At 35.9% G+C, this 25604-nt stretch overlaps 2 protein-coding genes and 1 pseudogene across 4 annotated transcripts; 1 reads left to right on the forward strand and 2 right to left on the reverse strand.

Moving 5' to 3' along the window:
- Nucleotides 1-18: 18 nt before the first annotated feature.
- On the reverse strand, nucleotides 19-4089 carry LOC147385048 (protein PMR5-like). The gene is made up of 5 exons (XM_086425626.1): nucleotides 3692-4089; nucleotides 3440-3611; nucleotides 3091-3269; nucleotides 2741-2899; nucleotides 19-529 (listed from the first exon to the last, which is right to left on the reverse strand). Exons 1-5 carry the CDS (start codon nucleotides 4018-4020, stop codon nucleotides 205-207), a joined length of 1164 nt encoding a protein of 387 aa, XP_086281752.1. The 5' UTR covers nucleotides 4021-4089; the 3' UTR covers nucleotides 19-204.
- Nucleotides 4090-9133: 5044 nt separating this feature from the next.
- LOC147385049 (serine-type endopeptidase inhibitor) lies at nucleotides 9134-25580 on the forward strand. Of its 3 annotated transcripts, XR_015172644.1 has the most exons (3): nucleotides 9134-9288; nucleotides 10179-10454; nucleotides 25482-25580. XR_015172644.1 is itself a non-coding variant. In XM_086425627.1 (2 exons), the coding sequence occupies exons 1-2, from the start codon at nucleotides 9192-9194 to the stop codon at nucleotides 10370-10372; spliced, it is 291 nt and encodes a 96-aa protein (XP_086281753.1). In that variant the 5' UTR covers nucleotides 9134-9191; the 3' UTR covers nucleotides 10373-10466. The 3 variants fall into 3 exon arrangements, 2 of the variants coding, with proteins under 2 accessions (XP_086281753.1, XP_086281754.1); XM_086425627.1 differs by lacking the exon at nucleotides 25482-25580 and having other exon boundaries at nucleotides 10179-10466; XM_086425628.1 differs by lacking the exon at nucleotides 25482-25580 and having other exon boundaries at nucleotides 9180-9288; nucleotides 10185-10466.
- On the reverse strand, nucleotides 12459-16532 carry LOC147385050 (putative receptor-like protein kinase At3g47110 pseudogene; annotated as a pseudogene).
- Nucleotides 25581-25604: the final 24 nt, after the last annotated feature.

The following is a 25604-nucleotide window of genomic DNA, read 5'->3' on the forward strand; positions in this document are numbered from 1 at the left end:
GGCATATTATCATTAAGAAATTTTATTTAAGAAACACTAATGTTTTTATTATTTTTTCAAAGGAAGACTTGAATACTAAGCAATGTTAGTACTTAAATGTTCCCCTACAATTACTTCCCCAAGGAAAGGGTGGGGGGTTCAATGTGCACCCACTTAAGAGAAAAATCCAGGAGTACAAATCAAACTTAGCATAAATTAGTGACACTAAAAGAACAATGCAGTATAGAATAGTTGGTTCCAAGTGTCTGGTAGGCCCGGTAAGCACCAATGGCTACAATCGGCTGATCGATCAGGGTTCGCTTTCTGTTCAGGGGTCAGAGAGCCGCTATAGATGGAAGGGTGACCGTCCTTTCGGAGTTCTGATAGTGTCGTTATATCAAGGAGATATGTCGTGGTTCTCATATCTAGAATCACAGATTGAAGTACCCTCATTTGATCTGGATAGGGCCCAGGGTAGATCCCTCCATCAAGCGGCGCTGTCTCACCGTAACAGTTCTTGGTTCCCGGAGTAGCATTCCATTCGATAGGGCTGCATCATGAAGTACAAAATTAAAACATGAAGTAAACAGGCGCGTGTATAACAGGCCCATTGAGGTTTCAATCATGAATTTTAATTAGAGACTTTGGGCCTGGTCATTTTAAAAACACTAATGCAGGAGTGACATTAGATTTACTGTGGTTTTTTACATTTCTGACGTGGAGGCGCGTGTATAACAGTAAAATGTTGTTTTCTTGAGATACGAGCAAACACATATACGATTACGTGTGCACCTCCACGTCAGAAATGTAAAAATTACAGTAAATCCAATGTCACTGCAGCCAAGTCCGGTTTTCAAACACTGATATTTTGAAAATGTTTGACTCGTTCGAGTTAGCTCTACGTGGAAGAGGAGTGAAAGTGTCTAACTTTCTGACAAGAGAAATTTTGTCGACACGCCACAAATTTCTAAGGGCCCTCCCAAAGTTAAAAATAAAGTTTTAAAAACACTTTTTTAAAGGCATCACCTCCTATTCTTCTCTTTCTCGGGTGAAGCTACCATACGTTGAAAACTTGAATCCCATTGGAAAAATCAGTTGACGGAAACCAATTATAGAAATCTTGAATCTCATCAATATTTTATTTATTTATTTATAAATTTTGTTACTCTCCTTCTCACTCTTTTCTCTTTTCTTTCGTTTTCTTCTTATTTGATCTCTCTTTCTTCTTCTTCTTATGGAGGAGACACACGAATCTATAGAACCATCGAAATCGATGAAAGGATTATGAGAGTGCAAGGGTTAATAGACAAGTGCGGATTTAGAGTAGGAGCACTTACCCTCACAAGAATTTTCAAAATCTATAAATTAGTGGGTTATTGCAACAGATTTTAACGATAAATAAAAAAATCTGTCATTATTGACTTCACAAATTTTTTTTCCAATCTTAACTGCTCTCACAATAAATTTTTTTTTTCACTCTTAATCATTCTTACAAAAAAATTTATACTTTTAATTGCTCCCACATGGGCAAAATCTTGGTTTTGCCCCTGTTAATAGAGGCGCCCTTTGATGTGGAGTACCCAAAATAAAAATTATTAAATTTTGAAGGTGCTCCTAAAAATATGAGGGCCATTAGAGTTCTTTGGTGTGTCAATAAAAACTTCCTTATGAGAATTCCCTAGCCAGAGTGGAAAGTGTCTTCGTATGCCCACATGCATGTATAGGAAGTTGGGCTCTCAAATTTGTACTTATTAGTACATAATAATAGACTGGCAGAATAACAAATTTAATGCTCGTGATAGGCGGGTTTTGTGGGCCCATATGTTAAGTGAATGAAGAACAAAAGTAGAACTTCATAATCATACATGATAAAGTATACTTGTAAACTAGTTTTGGAATCATCCCTTCTCTACATTATAAATTATCATACACAAGTAGACGACAGGAATCTCACCAACTTCTCTAATCACGCACTTACTCATCAATCACAACGGTTCGATTCTCAATTAATATCTACTAATGTGTGGGCTAACTCCAAAAAAATAGGCCCATAGATGGCCCAATCATCCAAGTAAGATCCATGTTTTAAAACTTGGAGACTTGACTCCACTCCATTTTCTATCAAGACAACACAATTTAACAAAGTGTGAATCGATGTCAATTTTGAAGTCACTGTACCATTAGTGTTTGATAATTTCCCCGAAAAAATAAAATAAAGCAGTATACCTAATTCGGCATAACTAGTTTCTATTTTAACTCGGATTGCACCCAACAAATTGGTTCAAATGAGTCTCGAGAGTTGAATAAAAATTTAGGCATTTTAAAATACTCTCCTGTAAAATTGGTGATATTAGGTCTACCCTCTTGCAAAATGCAAGATTACACTTACCTGTTGATCGTATATCAACATTGGTTTTTCTTGATGATTTAACAGTCAAATTTTGATTTTTTTTTTTTTTAAATGCTCTTTGAATACTTAAATTACTAAATCAAAATTTGGAAAATGTCAAAATTTCGCTATTAAATCATCAAGAAAAAGTAACTTGACATATGGTCAAGGTAGCCTAATCTTGCATTTTACAAGAGGGTAAACCAAGTATCACCGATTTTACATGGGGAGCTTCTAAAGTACCCTAAAAATTTCAATCAAATCAAATCTGACTTGATTCAGTGTTTTGAAGTAACCTTTGGCATCAATTTATTTCCCATCGACAAGAAACAGAGAGAGAGAGAGAGAGAGAGAGAGAGAGAGAGAGCTTACTTGTAGTGTATGGGGGAGATGCCTTGGAAGAAAACTTTGGTTCTTGTTCCATCAATGTTTGAGTCTACCCACTTAGACCATGTTCTCATCCCTCTCTCAAAGGCAGCCAAGCGATCCATATCTTGATAAAGAGATCCTCCTAAATCCATGTAATCCCACCTGAAAATATCTCACATCAACATCATATACTATAATCAAACCTAACTCTTCTTGTTATTCTATCACAACAACACTCTTGTTCCCAAAATTTGGAACTAAATTAGCTCTTGTCCTAATTCTGTTAATAAAAAAGTTTTGAAAATGAGAAGTGTTCTATGATAGTTAAATAGATTTCAAAGAATAAAATGTACCCTTGAAGCTCTCCTTTGTGACTCCACCAATGTCCCGAATTAAAAATCAAAACATCGACACCGTTCCAAGCATACCCATTACCCGAAATATCGTCCAAGTGCAGAATTCTCTTCCCTTCCACCATATCGATATCGACTAGGTACGGTGCACGGTAGAAAGATATTGATAACCCATATTCCTACAGTTGTAAAATCATTATTGAGCTAATTCTTTGTTACACTATATCATACTACTAGTATACATGCGTATCACATACAAAATGACAAGTGAATTACACAAGTATTGGTTTGTTGAGTAAATATAAAGATGATGATTTGGCTGACTCTAATCTTTATCAGTAATACTTACTAAGAATTTAAATGTTGATAAAGGGTCTCCTCTTCGAATTTGGGTTGACGATCCAGGCATTGCAGCCAAAATCATGCAAATCAAGGATTCCCATTGGTTACGACCGAGCGAGTCACCCACGAACATCAAAGTTTTCCCTCTCATCTTCAATAGAAGATCAAGGCCATTGAACCTGTAATGTAGAGTTTATTACATGTATTGATACATTCCATTAGTCACAATGTAAGGGGAATTGAGTTGAAGAAGAATTACCTTGGGAGTTCACAATTGGTGGGTTTCCATCGATACCTCAGATAATCGGAGTCAGGTCGACCATACATTTGGCAATTGAATCCAGAGTCTATAAGTGGACAGTTAGATTGGTAGATTGGATACGTATCGTCATAAACCCAACTTCCAAAATATAAGTTGCAAGTGGTTTGATTGGTTTGTAGAACTGGCATTCTCTTGTATGTGTTATGGTTCCTCAAACCTACTTGTAGAGCTGATGTAGTTATTTGGGTTTGAAACAATATCAAATAGAGAATAAAAAAACACAACCAAATAGGTTTACAAGTAAAAGAACCATAAAGAACAGCCATTAGAGTGAGAAAAAAAGGAAAAAAAGTTGCAGAGAGAGAGAGAGAGAGAGTTGTTCAACTTTTATATATTTGGAGAAGATTGGGTTTGTTTTGCTGAGGTGTGCATAAGAAAGTGACCATTCACATGAGAAACATATATTGGTGGATGAAGATGGGAATTGAGATTCTATTGTGGTGGGGAGGGAGTGAGACTTTGAGTCTGGGAATTTTGTCCACACATGAGATAAATGGGTTGAAGTCTACTTCTTCACGGGCTCTAGAGACAAGTTGCATAAATTAAGCATATTGGTAGCTATTCCATCTCTATCTCTCCATAAATGAATGAACGACGTGCTTTGACATTTTAACTTTTTAAGATACCAGGCCATTTGAAATGGGCCTTGTATGTCCTTGAACCCTTGTGTACTGTGTTTTTAGTGAGAAATTGTGAAGGCAAGTTGGTTGAATCTGGAGTGTCAATGGTTGGATTGGATCGCATCCAAAATTGATTTGATCCAATATGATAAATTAGGGTTTAGACCATGGATTTGGCATCTGATAAAGACCCAATCGGATATCTTATCGGATCGATTCTAGATTAATTATGCTTGCATATATTGTATGAGTTATCGAGGACTATTATTATTATTGTCGTTAATATTATTAGTATTAGTAATAATAATTACACAAAAGGCACCGGATACATCAACTCATCAAATCCATTATTCTCTAAATAACAAAAGCTTGATGTTTATAATGTCACATGGAATACATTTTGGGCTACTAACATTATATATTGATTTAAAAATAAACTTATACACAAATGATCATATTGATTAATATTTTTTTGGTAATTAGCTAGATTTGATCATTTCTATGTCATTGATTCCTAACTTAGGATATTACATCTACAAAGCACTAATGAAGCTAATGTTTTTCATTTGAAGTCAATCAATAGTTAATTAAAAGTGTTTCATTCTTTTTTTTTTTTGCCTAAAAAATTGTGCCACAAGGCAATTTCAAGCTTCCCATGTCAATAGAAGAAAACATTCACACCTTGAGTGATAGTGTTGCATTCTTCAATTTGCAATACCAAATGAAGAGAATGTCGATAACTTGGTTTGTGACACCGAATAAAGGGAATATGTGTTAGTTTTGAAGTTGTTATTTCATTATAAGTCACGTTACAACGTCAATCAATAACATAATTAGTCTTACAATTTTTTAAATCCAAAGATGTAAAAAAGAATGAAGCTGGGGGTCGGTTAACAAAAAGAGAATGGGGTAGTGAGGCCCACATTTATGATGAAAGTAAGACCGCCGTTACTAGATCGTAACCACTAAAGAGCTGCTCAACTTTGACTGATTTGGTTACATGACAAAAGTTCAGAAGCACTGATTTGGAGAAAAGCAGGGATGGGCTGTCTGGATAAGGGTGGAAGGCCCAAGGTAATAAGGCCAAGCATCTCTTGTTAGCTAGGGAAGGAGGGCCCTACCCATGATCCTTGACGTATCTCTTTCCATTTGCAACGATTATCAAATGAATCATCTTTATTAGTTATTATTATTGAAACTACACTCCAATCATATTTAGAGGGGAAAAGATAGGCCTCCATACAAAACCTGCAGTCAAAATGTGACATTATCAATAACATTCACAATTGGAACCTATCTCAAGCGCAAAAAAATGAAAAACCAATCTTACAGAAAAGTCAATAACAGATTTCACAGAATCTTAAATTGAACAATCACCAAAATTCAAGTGTATTGAGAGTATTCCCAATATACAAAACCACTCTAATTAGGTTTCGTGCGAGTATTAGTCATCCAAGATGCTATAAAATCCTAGATTGACTTTTATGTGAGCAAAAAATTTATGCATGCATAGGAAAACTTAAATCTCTAGGAGAGCATGACTTTAAACTCATTAGAATGAGAGTTGATGTTTTATTGATGCATTCCTGTTGAGAATGAAGAAGAAAAGAGATCTGATTAATAACAGGACATTTTGGTCACGTAGTTATTCGCCCGCTCCAGATGAGTGGGAGGCCCAAGGGGCCTTTTTTTAGGACTGGTCGTTAAACCCCGTCGATGAAGGCCTGGGCAGCTCCGAAAACATTGGGGGGGGGGGGGGGGGGGGGGGGGGCGATCTTTACTCATTTCACCGCTCCAACGAAAATTCCCTCTGCCCCTACTATACTCTAGCTACCGCCTGTCATGGGTTGAGTCCCGGGATTTAATAGCAGACTTGAAAAGCCACCTATGCTCTGCTTTCACTCCCATTCTTCCTAAGATCTCGGATAATCGATTGTTGAGTGCTCAGGGCATACTCCTTCCCAGACGAGGAGTTTTGATAGAACAACTGCTTTATCGCCTTGAGATCCGGTATCCCAAAAATCATAGTAATCACAAAATTTGGTTGAATCTATAAAAAGCCAAGGCAATCAAGGCTTGGTTGTCTAATGTGGCTATTAGGAGTTAGAAGTCGGGACTTAGTTGCTCGATATGAATAACCAACAAGTTTTCTCCTTTTACTCTCGTTTTAGGTCCACATGGACATCATTATGGACAATCAAATAGCACAATGATTTGTCCATGAAAAGAAGATCAGCTTGATTTTCATAAATAAAAAGGTTTCATTTTATTTGATTGCTAATGTTAGAGATTGGTCCGATTTGTTGAATAAGTCAATCTCTGATTAGATCGTTATAATTTCCACATGGTTGCTATAAAAAAGAATAAGACACAATTGTAGACTTGGATTCATGATAATGTGATTGGGTCCTACTAAAAAATAATCAAAACCAACTGTGGGCCTCACTACCCCATTCTCTTTTTGTTACTGGAATTTAAATAATGTGATTGGGTCCTACTAAAAAATAATCAAAACCAACTCTCTGAGTCAGGGTCTGGGGCACAATTGTTTCTATTTGATGCAACTTTTTGAGGACTATAGCCCCGTTGTTACGTGTGTGTGGGTCAGTTCGTCACATGTTGTTTCCCTGTAGGCCAACCCAATATTGCGACTTATATAATGGATCTAAAATATTTTATTATCGGCAATTTGTGAGATAGCTGTCGCTTGGTTCGTATTGGGACCAAATTGGTATGAATAATGATTTTCTTATATACATCCCCGTCACATAACTGTAGACCATTTGTCTTGGGATACATAGAATTATAAATCTTTTTATTATATATCTCGATGCAAATGATCTATGGTTATGAGATGGGGGCATATGTCAAAAAGGGAGCGTCAGATTATCACAACTCAATTGGTAGGAATGTATTACACCTGGACCCAATCTAAATAAGATATTATTCTAGATTCAATCCAAAAAATCAATATTTTTGGACCGGTCCTAGTACAACTTCTTTTGATTAATAAAAATATTTATAAAAAAATGATATTCATTATAAATAATAGTAAAATATAGAAGCAGTAGCGTCCGACGCAAGATAATCATAGACACATTTAAAATCCATTTTTATTGAATAAAATTAGAAAGGAACATGTCTACATTCACGAATAAATACAATTTTCACCACTAAGAGAATCAAAGGAGAACAACAAAAGAAAAACTCAAGCCCAGAAACCCTTTATATGTTTCTCTCTTGAAAGAAAACCCCGATCTTAATGAAAAGGATCTTTCTAATATTGTTTATTATAGGTTTAAGAAAGAAAAACATATCCTAACCGTCAGATTAGAAACTCATCCAACGGCTCGAATATAAGTCACATAAATAACACGATCCACACCAATTCACTAAGTTCTGAAGAAAACGAGGAGCAACTGCTCTACAATATCTCTAGGTTAAGCCTTGATAACAAGTTGACTGTTGACCGTTCTGAAGAAAATAATTTTTCTGGTTTAATTCTCATTAGATTTGAAAACTTGAAGTAAGCTATCACCGTTATAAGAATATCAATCCTTAAGCACAGGAGTTGTGTAACTGTATCCAATTCCAAATTTACATTTTTGCCACTTGGCACATTATTTGGGGCCACGTAGGTAGGTACCAATAACTAAGTACGTTGCATGGGCTTTATTAAATCATCAGGTCCAAGCCCATGATCAATGTTTCTTTTCATACCAATAAGATTTATTCTTGTTGTTTAGTAGGGTTGCCAATGCATCATATCAGACCTGAAATCTGATCCAATAACTATGGATATGTGTAGAGGTGATTTCGGGTTACCTCTGTCAACTCTGCCCTGTAGTTCTAATGGAATGCTACTTGCTCTTGTCACCTGTAAGCACCGGTGTGATACTTGTCAAAACTCCTCCGATGATCAAGTTAGATTTAATAAAAGAAGAAAATAGTGCTCTTTATTATTCTCATCCTCGATTAGAAAGAGAAAAATCCACTTTCTTTCAATTTTGATTCTATTTATAGGCTTTTCCCTCGAATTTGGGTTCCTGATTTCCTTCCTCTTAATTCGAGATCAGTTTAGGGAAGATCCCATGAACTGTGGAATCTCAACCGAAGTAAAATTATTCATTTCTTGATTATTTGATTCTTGGGATTTCCCCTTGATTTTTGAAGATCAGATCCATCAAACCTATTTCGTTTTCCCTGCTTTGACATTAGAGCAAATACCTAATTTAGCCTTGTCCTACTATTAAGCAGGATTGGATTGCATGACTGATCTAGGTATCACTTTCTTAGTCCTACCTAACCCCTTCTCTCTATTCAAGATTTGTACATCTTGTTCGCGTCAGACCTATTACATCTTTTATCCTCTACAATATGAATTAAGGATTTATGTTCATAGGTTTTCGATCAATCATGACTGATTCAATAAGGAATCCAATCCAATAAAATGTGAGAAATAAATATACGAAATTAATTTATTTGTAATTTATTCAAATCAACCCTCATTCGATCCAAACCCAATCCATTGACAGCCTAGTATCTAGGTTCATCAAAAGGTAAGATAAACATTCAAGAGGTCTGTGGGCCTAGATGATTGCACCATGTGTCAAAGAAGGTTACATGGAGTTGGGATAATATACTGTATGCTGGAGTAGAGGATGCGTACGTGGTCTAAGCTCTAGTGGTGAGAGAGGCTCTCAGTCAAAATTCAAAATTCGCAATCAGCATCTCATCTCATCTCTTGTCATCAATGACGGCAACCACTTAGTGGACTTTGACCCAAAACCCATTATCTTTATCTATATAGAATATTGATGGAACACAGCTCTCATATATTTCTTCACCTCTCAAGCCAAGAAGAAGACGACATGGCTGGTCACAAGGTTTCTGTCTTCCTTCTCTTTGTCTTTGGTATGCTTTCTTGCTTTATCCTTATTTTTGCATATTTTATGATAGTGGAGGTATTTTTAATCTTAACTTTAAAAAAAAAAAATTATACTATCATCAACTTAATTATAAGAAATATAGGATTATGAAAAAATTAAAATAATATCATTTGAAATATTAAATTAAAGAAAAAGTCTAAATCATCTTTGAAATGAAAATTTGTTTGTAATTAACCAATCAAATCCAACCATGGTTTTAAATCTTGTCTGAGACTGAGACAACTCGTCCGATACATCTCAGTATCGTCCACCAACGAGATGGATAGACGAGTCAAACATATCAGATGGGATTTAAAATCATGGTTTATTTTTCTCATTGTTGAATGAGACGATTCAAACGCATTGGAAACTTGTCCGAGACGACTTGGTCTCGTTCATTGACGAGACATCAAAACGAGTTTTAAAACCGTGAATCCAACTGAAAAAGGGGTAAATTTGATGCTAAGGTTTGTCGAATATGCCTGGATGTAGCCCAATTCCATAGACCTTGGCGCTGATTTACCCCTTTTTTCACATATAAATCACAAAGTTTTAAGCTCCTTGAATTTGTCAAATTGATCAGAGTGTCGTTCAAGTAGTTTTGACCAATTGTAAAAGTAATGCAAATTTTCTTAAATTATCTTTTAAAAAAAATTGTGAAATATTTTCAAATTTTGAAATAAAAATGATTCATAATATCTTCTGTCCTAGTGGGTCAATGGCTGAATCACTGATCTTCAAAAAAATAAAATAAAAAACCCAACTGATTCGATTTTAACCGAACCGACGTTATTACAAAATCTGGTTGGACCTAGTTGGACCATCGGTTCAGTCCGGTTTTTAAAACACTGATTTCATGCTTGGTTTGATGGATAGGAGTAGCGTTGGTGGTTATGAGTCAGAGTGGTATGGTTGTGAAGGCGTGTCCTCAATATTGCTTAGATGTGGACTACATGACTTGCACATCTTCGGGCAATGAAAAGCTCCCGCCGAGGTGCAACTGCTGCTTAGCCGCTCCAAAGCCATGCGTTCTTCACCTCACTGATGGGACCACTGTATCTTGCACTTGATTACAAACCAAACTAAATCAAGTTAAAAATTTGGAATCCTAATAATTGCTTTGTTATTGGCTTATATATAAATAAAAGCAAGGCATGTGTTTTCTTTAAACACTGCGGGCTCTTAACAATGCTGTGCATGCAGCCCGAAGTGTATATTCTCCAATCTAAATGTGCTACATCGACCCTGTTCTGAATCACGAGTCTCTTATTTTTTTAGGGCTTTATTTGTTTGTTGGAATTTTTTGTATTCTGTTTCTCCACAGCGTTTTGCGATGGGACTAGTCCCTTTGGTCACATGCCCCAATCCCAAGGAAGATTACTAGTCGTATGTAGGGTGAGAAAATTTCTTCTTCTTCCCTTCTACCCATCCTTGATTACAATTTATGGATTATTCGTTTTCACAAACACATTATTTTGTTCAAAGAGAAATGTAAGGATTTAATTGTAGGTGTCATATAGAAAAGTTGGTGTAGCAATATAAGTTCTTGACAATGATTAATAGGTTATTTAGAAAATTTAATACTTGGTGTTTTCATTAAGTACAACCTCAAAGGAAATAGATGAAAAGCCTCAATTTTCTATTTAATGGGGGGAACAACATTATGTGATTAAACAAAATTAAAACTACCAAACAAATATCAATAATTATTAAGATAAGATGTGCCTCCGTAAATAAAGTTGGGCTCTAATTTGTCTCTCTCTCATTAATCTCGAGCCCTTGATAAGCATCCTTGATCAAACTCAATTCCACGACGACATTATTCATCTCCAGTCGTTCTCTTGGTGCTTCCATAGAACATGTTACTCCTATTCTGAGCACTGAAACCAAACGTTCTCACATTCGATGGTTTCAATCATTTTGATGTTCTAAAAATAGACGTGCATCCGTAATCTGCATTGCTCGTTCAGGCAAAGCCATCTTGACAAAGTTACGAAAGGTTAGATCATCCTTAAACAAGTCATGCGTTGGTCTCTTTGATGCAAACATCTATACCAAGAGTATTCCAAAACTGTACATGTCTCCAAATATGGACACCTCCATGCCCACGCCATATGTATTTTGCAAATTCATGGATCATATTATTATATGCTTCACTTAGATTAAAAAAAGAAGAGAAAGACATTTTTTGACATACAAACTGAATTGCTTCCTAATACAAGAAATTAGACATGTCTTCCTTGACTACTTGCTTAAATCAAGTCTAATAGAAAATAACAAACTACCACTTGCATGGTTGAACTTAAAACTAATGTAAGAAGAGAAATGGAGGTTTTTAGAAATCCCCAGTAGTGTGTTATTTTTGCAGTTCCCTGTAGTAATCTTTCAACAGTGGAGACACTATGGTGACAAATAAAATAAAAAATAACACATCAGTCATGTAATGATTATGAGTTAGATAGGATTTGAAAAAAAATGTTAAAAAAAATCTTTTTTTTAAGATTGATCTATAATTATGAAAATGAACGGTCATTGAACTCCAGCATTTCTACGAATGGATTTTAATGTTTTTGCCAAGTGGTGCTGTCTCAACTGTGAAACAACACTGCATGGAACTGTAGGAGTAAAGTATTCCAGAGGATCCGCTCCCATTTGATGTGGAGGTCGTTACCGTCACTTCAGCCCTAAAGTGGACAGTGTTCAACTCAAGTACAAAGCTATATGCATGTTTGTTTCCATTACACCATGCCTCGTTTGACAAGTGACGTGTAGATATGCCAAGCGTCCAAGCACATTTTTTGGTGTTGTGGCTGAGGTTTTACAGACAACCGATGTCACTTTGTCATTGAAATAATATATCAAATTCAAGGAGTACGATTTTGAAGACCCATAGAGTCCTCACATTCCTATTGGTTCACGTGTATTGAAAGACATCTCAATATATGTATAACATAGTATTTTTGTAATCTTGAGACACCTTGGGCCTGTAGGAATTTGGGTTCTCTTGCGGTCTCCAAAATGTGGGATCCAAAACTACACAAATTTGGGGGCGATATTGATTGTTTACCCTTAGTAAGAAGGGGGGAAAAAAAAGATACTTGGGATTCCAGCAAAATGCATCCCTAGAAAAAAAAAATTAATGACAGGTATTTTCATCAAGTAATACATTAGAGGAAATAATAGAAAAGCCTAAATTTTCTATTTAATGATACAAGCAACATTATGTGATTAAACACAATTAAATCTACCACAAAAATATCAACAACATTATGTGATCAAAAATAAATCCACAATGACATTATTAATCTCTCTTTCTATAAATCTCAAGCGCTAGATAAATGTCCCTGATCAAACACAAATCCACAATGACATTATTCATCTCCAATCGTTTTCTTGGCGATTCCAAAGAACATGCTACTCCTATCTTGAGCACTGAAACAAAACATTCTCGCAATCGATGTTCTCTATCACTCTGGTGCTCTACAGTAGCAGTGACCTCAATATTTTCATCATCTAAGAGTAGATGTGCATCCATGATCTCCACCACTTGTTCAGCTAAAGTCATCTTAACGAAGTTATGAAGGCTTAGACCATCCTTAAACATGTCATTGGTGGGTCTCTTTCCTGTAAACATCTCCAATAAGAGTATACCATAACTGTATATGTCTCCATATATAGACACCTCCACACCCATTCCATATTCTGCAAATACATGGATCATATTATAGTATGATTCACTAAAAAGATTAATATAAGAAGATAAATGGAGGTTTTTAGACATACCTCCCTCACAATTAGGATATTGAATAGCTTACCTAATACAAAAATTAGACATGCCTTTCTAGACTACTTGCTTAAACCAAACCATGTCTTGCATTGTTGAAACTAAAATTTAGAAACCAAGGTGTATGGTTCTTTTAGTGAGAGATAAGTTTACTCAAAATTAATGACTAAGGGATGCATATAGGTTTAGTCAAAATAGTAGATTTCAAAAGTAAAATGTTGAACTCAAGGATAAAAAGTGTTGAACTCCACATTTTTTATTACAAATTGTTGAAATAGAACAAAAAATATATATAAATGTTCAAAATAAAGATATTATTCCCTATTTTTCATTCAGCATAAAAATTGTTGGAAATGAATGTAATTATCACAAAAAGATTCAACTATGTGAAAAAAATGAGAAATATGTAGTTTGGGTACTCTAAAAAATATTATAAAGGGAAATGAGGTTAAGGGCACTTTAAATATAAAAAGTTTACTAAATGGACTATCAAGATATTGCCTAAAAATCAGGGCCTATTTAGGAAGAAACCCCTCCCGCCACATGGTCTACGAAGTAAAATTTTCTATATTAAATTTAGATAAGGGTTCGGATCGCTTTACCATTAGGTTCTTAGGATAAACCTCAATCATTAGATTTTGCATTAAAAGGGTTTTCTTTTCCAGTCATTCAATGGATCTTAACCCTTTAGATAATATCGAAGAATAAGTGAAAAAAAGGAAATAAATACGATTAAAATCCGTACCTGGAGGAATGTATCCAACAGAACCTTTAATAGCAATTGAGTATGTCTGACTTTGTATAAAACTATCAGATGAGACAGAAAGAACCTTTGCTAAGCCAAAATCACTGACATGGGCGATCATATCGACATCTAGCAGAACATTGCTTGGTTTCAGATCAAGGTGAACGATTGTTGTCGGACAACAATGGTGAAGATAATCCAATGCTGAAGCAACATCAATGGCTATATTTAGCCTTTGAATGAAGCTTAAATTCCTCATTCCATGCTCTTTTTCATCAACACTTGGATGTAACCAGCTTTCTAGATTTCCATTAGGCATAAACTCGAGCACAAGAGCTTTAAAGTCATTACCTTGAAAATCCACACTTGAGCAAGAACTCAAGGTCTTAAGGAGATTTCGATGTCTGATGTTTCTCAAGGCTTTGCACTCAGACTTGAAACTCTTCAAAGCTCCTCGTTGTTGAAGGTTGAATACCTTGATCGCGACTGTTGTTTCATACTGATGAAGAACTCCTTTGTACACAGAACCATAACTTCCACTGCCAATCAGATTCATTGCCGAGAAACCATCGGTGGCCTTGACGATCTCTCCATAAGTAACCCTAACATGCTGATCCACAATTGAAAATATGGATGATAGTTTCTTTCTTGATTTTCTCCTCGCATGAAGAATAAGAATGCATGACATGATCGAAATCAAGCTTATAACCACACCAACTACTAAGAAAATTTCTTTGAAAGAATGAGAATTTCTGTGTTTCTTAGACTCTTGGATGGGGCAAACTGGCAATAGCAAGTCAGGAATTCCACCACAAAGATTATTATTCCCAAATATTGAAATCGCACTTGCATTTTTGAAGATACCTTTTGATGGTACCTTGCCCTCAAGATCGTTTAGAGACAAATTCAAACTAAGCAAATCGAACAAATTCTCTAACTCTCTTGGAATTTTTCCAGATAAGTTATTGCGAGAAAGATCTAAATATTGAACACCTCTCAAAGAAGCAAAAGATGAAGGAATATTTCCATGAAAGAAGTTTCCCTCCATATAAAGTCGTTCAAGTGACAAACAATCACCAAGTGAAGTAGGGATTTCACCAGATAATTTATTTTCGGAGACATACAATTCACCAAGATTTTTCAAGCTGCCAACTTCCACTGGTATCAATCCGGTCAAAGAGTTGTGGGATAAGTCGAGGGCTATTAGAAAGGTGGGAGGACTAAAGAGTTGTTTGGGTATAGAACCATTAAGGTTGTTTTGAGATAGAGTTAATAATTGTAATTTTTGACAATTCTCAAGACTCCAAGGAATGCTTCCTGTCAAGTTGTTCTGATCTAAAAAGAGTTTGTACAGTAGGGTGAGATTTCCTATGGAGGATGGGATCTGTCCAGATAGTCTGTTTCGTCCAAAGTCTAATTCTTGTAGCCTTTGAAGCTTCCCAACACTGTTGGGGATACTACTTGTGAAAAAGTTGAAACGTAGACTCAATCTATCTAAATTGACAAGGTTCCCAATCCCTAGAGGGATGCTTCCAACTATTTGATTTGATCCTAGTAAAAGGTTTTGGAGTTTTGTGGAGAGATTGGCTACAGAGTTGGGTAACATACCTCCAAAATTATTATGATCTAAATACAACAATTCTAGATTGCTGCAATTACTTAAGGAAGTAAAGAAATTTAAATCATCAGCTTTCCCCCGTCCAAGACTATTGAAGCCCAAGTTTAGCCAACTTAGATGACGTAGGCCTCCGAAATTTATAGGGACTGATCCGATAAAATTGTTACCTGGCATACCAAGAGTTTGAAGTTGTGAAGCATTAGACAATGAAGGGGGTATCGGTCCTGTAAGTTGGTTTAAACCGATAGAAAGTTCTTGGAGGTTAGGAAGACCAACGCTGATGTCGGGTGGAAGACTACCCACCAATTGGTTAAGTGCCATATGTATTTGCATGAGTGACGAGATATTAAAAAGCCATGGAGGGACCATACCAGATAGTTGATTCGCATTAATGTCGAAAAATATTAAACTTGTTAGCTTACGTAGAGAATCTGGAATGCTTCCCTCGAGGTTATTCAACCCTAGAGAGAGTGCTACAAGAGTGGAAAGGTTCCCCAAAGAAGGTGGAATACCTCCAGTTACATTGTTCCTGGTAATGACAAGTACAAGAAGTTTAGATAAGGATCCAAAATGGACCGGAATTTCGCCCAAGAGATTATTCCTTTTTAGATAGAGGACTTCAAGGTTCGAGCAATTGGACAAACTAGTCGGAATCTTGCCTACGAAAGAATTGTTTGTCAAATTGAGAAACTTAAGTCGAAATAAATGACCGATTTCTTGTGGGATTTCACCTCGGAAGGCATTGTCTTGGAGGTTGATGGACCTTAGGAAGGATAGATTTCCAATGTAAGGTGAAATAGAACCCACCAAGCTATGGGATTGTAGGTCCAAGTTTACCACTCTTCGATGTTGACGACCACATGTAACACCTGGCCAGTCACAGAAATGGAGTGAATCATTCCATGAGCTCATGACTCGTAGTGGATCTTGAGTTATCTGGTTCTTGATTGCAAGCAAAGCGAATCGATCGGTTTCGTTTGTGGCAGCTTCTACTGCACAAGAGCTCATCATGATGCACCATAGAAGGATGAATATTAATGGAAATACCTTCATCATCATCATCGATGACAATGGTAGTTCCATTTTGTTGGAGAAGATGTGTTTTGTGGCCACGAAACTGCATGCATTTATATGATCATATTTGAAGAGAATGTTGCATACTTGGCGCAATGTGAAGGAGCGACGCCCCTCACGACTGGCCAGCAGCCTGCCATTCAATTATTAAAATAATAATAGAAAATGTGAAAGGGCGGCAGCCTGCCACGTGGCCCAGCAGAGGAGCAACGGCCCTCTAGCATTTGTCAGGTGCTCACTATTGAATAATGCTTGAATGATACTTTTCACCGTGATATGAGTGAAAAAGCATTTATGATTCCTATTCACTTTCACGTCATGAAGTGTAATATGTGGTTCCACTCGTATTTATTACTAAAAAGTAATTGGGCAGTTCAGGCGCTTCTTTATTTGATGAATATTTGAGATACAATTATATTCTCAGGATGATGAGATATGCACCCCTTGACTTTGGTCTTGTTTGAATGACAGATTTAAAATGACTTAAATGTCTTGTTTTCAAGAAAATAAGATATAAAAAAAAATAAAAAAAAAATAAAAACTCTTAGATTTTTCATCCCAAAATCAGTCATCTTAGGCCTCGTCTGCTCAATATCCAAAAAAAATCTTTTAATCTATTTAAAAAAAATGGTAGATAGTAAAATTTTAGATTAGAAAAATCAAGGATTTTCAATGTTAGAAAAAGACACATGATTAAATGACGGATTGAAAACTCAAGTTACATAAGTTAAACATAATTTCCTTCAAAGGTTGAAGTGTTTGAAGATTATGAAATTGTTGGGAGAAAAATCATCACCGATTCAATAAATATATGAAGTTAATTTTTTGTATTTTGTACATCAAATCAGATTTGACATGATGGTGGGTCCAATATGATTATTATCCGATTGGATCTTAAATTTGGGATCAAACAAAAACACAACACAAGACAAGGGTCTGATTCAAATCGACCCTGATTCGATCCATTGACAGCCCTAGTATCTAGGTTCATCAAAAGGTAAGATAAACATTCAAGAGGTCTGTGGGCCTAGATGATTACACCATGTGCCAAACAAGGAAACATGGAGTTGAGATAATATACAAAATGCAGGAGTAGAGGATCCGTGGTCTAAGCTCTAATGGTGAGAGAAGCTTTCAGTCAAAATTCAAAATTCACAATCAGCATCTCATCTCTTGTCATCAATGATGGCAACCAATTAGTGGACTTTGACGCAAAGCCCATTATCTTTATCAATATGGAATGTTGATCGTTTGTAAAGCTTGCTATAAAGATGCAGAGATAGAGATTTGAACTAAGACTTTGGGCAAGTCGAATTCGTTCCACAGGGACAGTTTGGATTCAAAGATTCATTCGGTTAGAAACAAAAATAGAATTAGAAAACAGATTCATTTAAAAACAAAATAGATTTGTTGCAAATTAGAAAATGAAAATTAACAATAGAAAAGAGAAATTGAAACTAGTGAGAAAGGACTTAGAGAGCTCAAGTCTACCATTGCAAGTAATCCAAAATGCTAATTAATTCTAAATATGACTAAATCCACGTAGCAAGTCATTGCTCGTGGATCGGAAGATGATTCGATGCATCCATTGATTGGAACCCAAAAGTATTCATGAAGATATCTGATTTAGGCAAGATTATCCGACTTATGCTTCCATTCATCACAGAGCATGAGTGTTCTTGAACTTATCTAAATAATACTCATCAAAGCTTGAATTAGAAGCATGAGTTAGATGATCTTATCATGAAGAGATTCATAGATTTAACATTAAACACAGAAATATAGAATTGAAATAACATGAGTAGAATGAACTTGCTCCGACATCCTTGATCTCTCTAAAGAGGATCTAGCCGATCATCGCAAGGATCATATTGCAACAATAATAAAAGCAAGAAGATGATAGATGGAGAAGAGAAGGTAGAATAGTGTTGCAACTTGATTCCTTCCTTGATGATCTCTCAAAAGAGTTACAATAAAGCTAATGGATTACTCTTGATGTTCTCACTCCTCTCAAAAGCTCACCCAAAAGAAAAATTACAGAGAATTAAAAGAAGAAACTAAATAAAATTATAAAAGAGAAGAGCCTAAGAGGGACCCAAGAGGGGATCCCTTCTTTGAAATCAACCCTCAAATTTATAATGTTGGTATTCGGGTAATCGGGGTGATTTGGCGGATAATTCGATTCGAATGGCCCAATCAGTTACAACCACCGAAGCTTCTGTAAAAATCTCGAGGATAAATTCCTCGAAATGATTGTGGCGCGGTCTTGTCTAGCCGCGGCGCGGTGACGTGGCGCCCAAAATCCTCGAGATTTTTTCGGATGCTTCCTTTTTGCTCGCATGTTGTAACAGCAATTGTTATTTCTTTTGTTGGTTTTCGAATGTGCCCTTTTCACCTGAAATTAGTAACAAACAATTGTTAGCCACATTAATTTGGGATTTAATAAAATTTATTATTATTTTAAGGGAACTAGTATTTATACGATGGTAATCTCGATGAAATTACGATCCCAAAATGATATTATTGGGACTTTATCACACCCCCAAACCTCAATTTTGCTAGTCCCGAGCAAAACTTAAATCTAAACAACTCCTCTTTCGTGAGGTTCCCGACTGCATTTAGCTTATGCAGTAAGCCCTTAAACCCCTAGGTTACCCCTAGTGGACGAGTTTGACTCGTGAGGGTTTGCAGTGAAGAATATACCCATAAAATTCTAACATTTTACAAAAATATTAAAATCAAAATCAAAGTATGTAAAGTGAACATAACGACATTTCATAAATCAGTCAAAGGTCATTTATGTTTGAACAAAGTTCTAAGTTTTTATTCCTCATTTTCAGAAAATTTGAAAGATAACTTGAGTGCTTGTGTGATTTTCTGATTTTTTTCTTTTTCTTTTTAAAAGCAACATCTTTTTAGGAACAAGATTTCACCTCCTAACTGTTAAGAATGGTCGGTTCTACCTAAGTTCTAACTCGAAACTAAGCATCCTGTCTGGGATTGTGAGAGGTGTGGATATTCACTTTAATACCTCTAAGGGGCTTTATTTGTGACATTCCAGTTTACTCACGTTTTTATCATTGACGACTTTCACCCTACTGTACTATTTGGTCTCATTGGACTCTTTTTTCATTTTTGCAGTTCTAACCATCTTTGACATTTTTCTCGTATTTTCTGCTTCTTTTTTAGATTTTATCACACTTCACCATTTTGTGGTATTCTTTTTACAAAAAACAGGTAGCCCTTTTCAAGGTACCCAATCTAATCCTATGGTTGCTGTCCAAGTAATACTAACTTCAGTTCTGTTTTTCTTCTAACAAGCCAACCACGGGACAAAGAAGTCATAGTTCATTAGACTAGGTTTTCCCTAACACTCTAGACAGAGAAGAGGGTCAACTTTTGTTCCAAAAAATCTTATCTTTCCAAATACTTAATGAGAAGTAAATTTTTAAAGTAATTCTTTCATAATTTTCTTAATGAGAAATAACTAAAAAGAACTTTTGATCAAAAGTTAGAACATGAGCCTGAGATTTGAAATTCATATGTAAAAAGTATATACAAAGATTTTGAAGAAAATATTTCGAAAGTGTTGAATATTTTTGAAATTTTTTTTTAACATGAAATTAAACTAGCAATGAAATAAACATGAACCTAAAATACTAATGAGATGCAATGCAATGCAATTGTGAGCTAACCTAATACCCTCAAACCTAAATGACATATTGTCCTCAATATGCAAGTAGTAAGGAAAAATAAAAATGTTAGATCACACCTGAAACGGATTGGACATTAATGTGCAAAGTCTTGTTACAACTAATCTGAAAAGAATGAAAGTTATAACAATGATAATTTTCGAAGCAGTTTATTTTTTTTTTTTTAAGAAAAATTTTATTTCCTAGCTACACTACTTATTAAAATAAAAGCACATGGGTTGCCTCCCAAGTAGCGCTAAGTTTAACGTCTTCAGCCGGACCTATCAAAAGGTCTGATATCTAGGAATTTTCCTAACATTCGTTTTGACGGACACAACGATCGATTTCCCACCCCAATTGATAGGTAGACAAATTTTTATCATCGTTAGGACTTGAAAATTATTTTTAAAAATGATCAACAACCCTCGCTTGTCCTCAGTTCTTAGTGTCATCACCTTTTCGAAAAAATTCTCAACCATCGTATTCCCTAAGAGAATGGAAGTTGTAAAATAAGCAGAATCTTTACAATCTTGTAAAAAGATAGGCTTGATAGGGTACGAGGTTGGATCAGTAATGGTCGAAATTGGTGTGACTAATATATTAGAATTCATCATTGGTTCTTCCTGAACAACAGTCTCCTCAAATGGTGGATCAGTTTCCTTAGCCAAATTTGTACAATTGGTTAGCCCATTAGGAATTTGAAACATTGGTTGGCTCTCATGGGTTATCTCATTTGAAAATTGACCATTCTCTTTTTCTTCTAATGGCACAATAAGCTGACCTAGTTGGACTTCCATCGTTGCTTCGGTTGGAATTGTAACCTCATTGGTTTGAATTTGAATTTCAATTGAAATAGGATTATCAATTGTTGATGGACAATCATCAAAATCTTCAAAAGAGTAGAACCGGTCACTAAGGTTATTTTGAAAGAATGGTGGATTTTCCGGGATTGAGATATCCTCATTTTTGAATTTATCAAATTTTCCTTCTTCTAAGGATAACGCTAGGTAACTCAGTTCAGTTCCTATGTTGACTAAGGCTTGACCTATATCCCATTGTTGTTGATGATTTAACAACTATTGTTGATGATTTACCAACATTTGTTGATGGAGCTGTTGTTGTTGGATTAACTGTTGTTGTTGAATTAAGAAGGCAAACATCATAGACTCTAATGACGACGATTGAGGAGAAGACAAATATGATTGAGTGGATGTTGGCTTAGGCTCTGTAGCTCTGTAATCGGAGAAATGTTGAGAATCATAGGATTGTTGTGAAATTATGGTTGGATTCATCATCGAGGTGTTATGCAAATAAAACTCCTCATGGTTACCAAAATGACTATCCTGAGTGAATTCGTTCTGACACGGTATAGAATTTTGGGGAAACAAATTATCTGCGTGGTATGGTTGGTCGAACGAACTGGATGTTGGCATCCAATACGAGTTTTGAGAATGATGCATATTGGCCTGTGTAGCATGAAGCATGGGCTGACTCGGACAATGCTCGGGAGAATGACCATAATTATCACATAGGCCGCACGAGATCAATGATTCTCTCCTAAACTCCATGACGATATAAATCTGCTCGAGGTTCTGTATCTACTGTAACATACACTTTGAACTTGCACACAAGAGAGGGAGGAATTCACACGTGATAACTGGGTGCCTATGACTAGACAGCTCCTAACTGGTTTAAAGGATTAATCAAAGCCTCCAACCCAAATCTCTGAAATCGGAACAGCCAGTTTAATCTCCAGAGGAGAGGTGGCGCACAATGCTGAGCAAGGGCACTCTTAGATCACCTCTCTTCTTGAATAGACATAGTCTATCCCCTGAATTCACGTAGAACTGCAGGGCAAGATTGCCCTAGGCACTGTTCACGATCAAGAAGTGCAATTGGTGCAACTTTTGATTAGCTTTGCTTAATGAGCTCGATGGAATCTAGAGTCCAGTCTAACCAAATTTTAATTAATTAAATGGCTGTGAATTCAATTTTCCTAAAAGGACAAGATATCGGTGATGAAATCCGATTCTTATCTTATGGTGCCATCCTCGTAAGGGTGCCCTTATTACTAGGTGCAATCCAATGTGTACAGATTAGTCACTCAAAATCAATACAGAAACTCACTAGCGAGAAATGCGTGAGTGTTTCGAAATTTACCTCCCGTTCTAAACTGGGGATGATCGATTTGAGTCGACTCGGGCCACCAACACCAAACTTGGTGTACGAACCCGAGGGGCTGAGATAGTTTTGTCCCACTATCGTCCGTCCCTAATTCTATTACAATCCGAGCCCTCTCGGATACTTTTAAAATTTAATACAAGTTCAAGTTCCTAATACAAGTTGGTTTCTAAAAAAAATAATAAAATGCAGAAAAATTTAAGGTTGCTGATCTTCTTAGTGAGGAAATCAATTCAGTGGATAAAAATTTCACGTGTCGCCTTTTTCACCAATTTTCGTTGACTTCCGTCGAGTCCTTCACCTTAACAGAACAAAATTATTCAAATCAGAATACTAAGAAAAAAAAACCAATATGACCATTACAATTTCCATGATGTCAGAAACTTGTCCAACAAAAATCAGCAGAAAATGTTGCCACATCACCGCGGCGCACCCAGGGGCAACTGCGGCGCGATAAAATTTTGATGAAAATCGATTTTTCCAATTGGAAATGGTTTCTGATATCCTGAGGATTGTAATGAAATTTTTTTCATTTTTTTTTTCAATTTGTTTGGCTTCTGTTCCAAGCAAAACACGTTCGGTTCTGTTTCGGAAACTGTTTCGGATACTTTCCGAATTGAAAAATGAATCAACTCGCTGTCCCCGGCAGCGGCGCCATTTTGATCGTTTGTAAAGCTTGCTATAAAGATGCAGAGATAGAGATTTGAACTAAGACTTTGGGCAAGTCGAATTCGTTCCACAGGGACAGTTTGGATTCAAAGATTCATTCAGTTAGAAATAAAAACAGAATTAGAAAACAGATTCATTTAAAAACAAAACAGATTTGTTGCAAATTAGAAAATTAAAATTAACAATAGAAAAGAGAAATTGAAACTAGTGAGAAAGGGCTTAGAGAGCTCAAGTCTACCATTGCAAGTCATCCAAAATGCTAATTAATTCTAAATATGACTCAATCCACGTAGCAAGTCATTGCTCGTGGATCGGAAGATGATTCGATGCATCCATTGATTGGAACCCAAAAGTATCCATGAAGATCTCTGATTTAGGCAAGATTATCCGACTTATGCTTCCATTCATCACAGAGCATGAGTGTTCTTGAACTTATCTAAGTAATACTCATCAAAGCTTGAATTAGAAGCATGAGTTAGATGATCTTATCATGAAGAGATTCATAGATTTAACATTAAACACAGAAATATAGAATTGAAATAACATGAGTAGAATGAACTTGCTCCGACATCCTTGATCTCTCTAAAGAGGATCTAGCCGATCATCGCAAGGATCATATTGCAACAATAATAAAAGCAAGAAGATGATAGATGGAGAAGAGAAGGTAGAATAGTGTTGCAACTTGATTCCTTCCTTGATGATCTCTCAAAAGAGTTACAATAAAGCTAATGGATTACTCTTGATGTTCTCACTCCTCTCAAAAGCTCACCCAAAAGAAAAATTACAGAGAATTAAAAGAAGAAATTAAAGAAAATTATAAAAGAGAAGAGCCTAAGAGGGACCCAAGAGGGGACCCCTTCTTTGAAATCAACCCTCAAATTTATAATGTTGGTATTCGGGTAATCGAGGTGATTTGGCGGATAATTCGATTCGAATGGCCCAATCAGTTACAACCACTGAAGCTTCTAGAAGCTACTGTAAAAATCTCGAGGATAAATTCCTCGAAATGACCGCGGCGCGGTCTTGTCTAGCAGCGGCGCAGTGACGTGGCGCCCAAAATCCTCGAGATTTTTTCGAATGCTTCCTTTTTGCTCGCATGTTGTAACAGTAATTGTTATTTCTTTTGTTGATTTCCGAATGTGCCCTTTTCACCTGAAATTAGTAACAAACTATTGTTAGCCACATTAATTTGGGATTTAATAAAATTTATTATTATTTTAAGGGAACTAGTATTTATACGATGGTAATCTCGATGAAATTACGGTCCCAAAATGATATTATTGGGACCTTATCAAATGTTGATAGAACACAGCCTTAATAAATTTCTTCACCTCTCAAGCCAAGAAGAAGAAGACATGGCTAGTGACAAGGTTTCTGTCTACCTTCTCTTTGTCTTTGGTATGCTTTCTTGCTTTATCCTTATTTTTGTATATTTTATGATAGTGGAGGTATTTTTAATTTTAACTTTAAAAATAATATCATTTGAAATATTAAATTAAAGAAAAAGTCTAAATCATCTTTGAAATGAAAATTTGTTTTTGTAAAGAACCAATCAAATCCAAATATGGTTTTAAATCTTGTCAGAGACTGAGACGACTCCTCCGATATGTCTCGGTATCATCCACCAACGAGATGGATAGACAAGTCAAACATATCTGATGGGATTTAAAGTCATGGTTCATTTTTTTCATCGTTGAGCGCGTCAATTCAAACGTATAGAAAAACTTGTCCGAGACGACTTGGTCTCATTCATTTACGAGACATCATAAGGAGTTTTAAAACCATGAATTCAACTGAAAAAGAGTAAATTTGATGCCAAGGTCTGTCGAATTTGCTTGGATGTAGCCCAATTCCATTAGACCTTGGCGTTGATTTACCCCTTTTTTCACATATAATGCAAATTTTCTTAAATTATCTTCTAACAAAAATTGTGAAATATTTTCAAAATTTGTAATAAAAATGATTCATAATATCCTATGGCTTAATGGGTCAATGGTTGAATCACTGATCTTCGAAAAAAAATCAACTAACTCGATTTTAGCCGAACCGACATTATTACAAAATATGGTTGGACCTAGTCAGACCATCGGTTTGGTCCGGTTTTTAAAACACTGATTTCATGCTTGGTTTGATGGATAGGAGTGGCGTTGGTGGTTATGAGTCAGAGTGGTATGGTTGTGAAGGCGTGTCCACAATATTGCTTAGATGTGGACTACATGACTTGCACATCTTCGGGCAATGAAAAGCTTCCGCCAAGGTGCAACTGCTGCTTAGCCGCTCCAAAGCCGTGCGTTCTTCACCTCACTGATGGGACCACTGTATCTTGCACTTAATTACAAACCAAACTAAATCAAGTTAAAAATATGGAATCCTAATAATTGCTTTGTTATTGGCTTTATATATAAATAAAAACAAGGCATGTGTTTTCTCAAATTGTGTGGATTTATCTTTGACTCTGTTGGATTTTAAAACACCGCGGGCTCTAAAAATGCTGTACATGCAGCCCGAAGTGTATATTCTCCAATCCAACATTATGTGA

This window comes from Akebia trifoliata, chromosome 15, assembly GCF_017979445.1.
Source record: "Akebia trifoliata isolate Shusen 1 chromosome 15, ASM1797944v1, whole genome shotgun sequence".
NCBI classification, from domain to species: Eukaryota; Viridiplantae; Streptophyta; class Magnoliopsida; order Ranunculales; family Lardizabalaceae; genus Akebia; species Akebia trifoliata.

Coding starts and splice junctions, on each gene's coding strand:
- LOC147385048 (XM_086425626.1), bottom strand. CDS start 4,020: ATGGCTGTTCTTTATGGTTCTTTTACTTGTAAACCTATTTGGTTGTGT. Junction 2,900..3,090: donor CACAAAGGAGAGCTTCAAGG/GTACATTTTATT, acceptor AGATATTTTCAG/GTGGGATTACATGGATTTAG. Junction 530..2,740: donor ATCTCCCCCATACACTACAA/GTAAGCTCTCTC, acceptor TTCATGATGCAG/CCCTATCGAATGGAATGCTA.
- LOC147385049 (XM_086425627.1), top strand. CDS start 9,192: ATGGAACACAGCTCTCATATATTTCTTCACCTCTCAAGCCAAGAAGAA. Junction 9,289..10,178: donor CTTCCTTCTCTTTGTCTTTG/GTATGCTTTCTT, acceptor TTTGATGGATAG/GAGTAGCGTTGGTGGTTATG.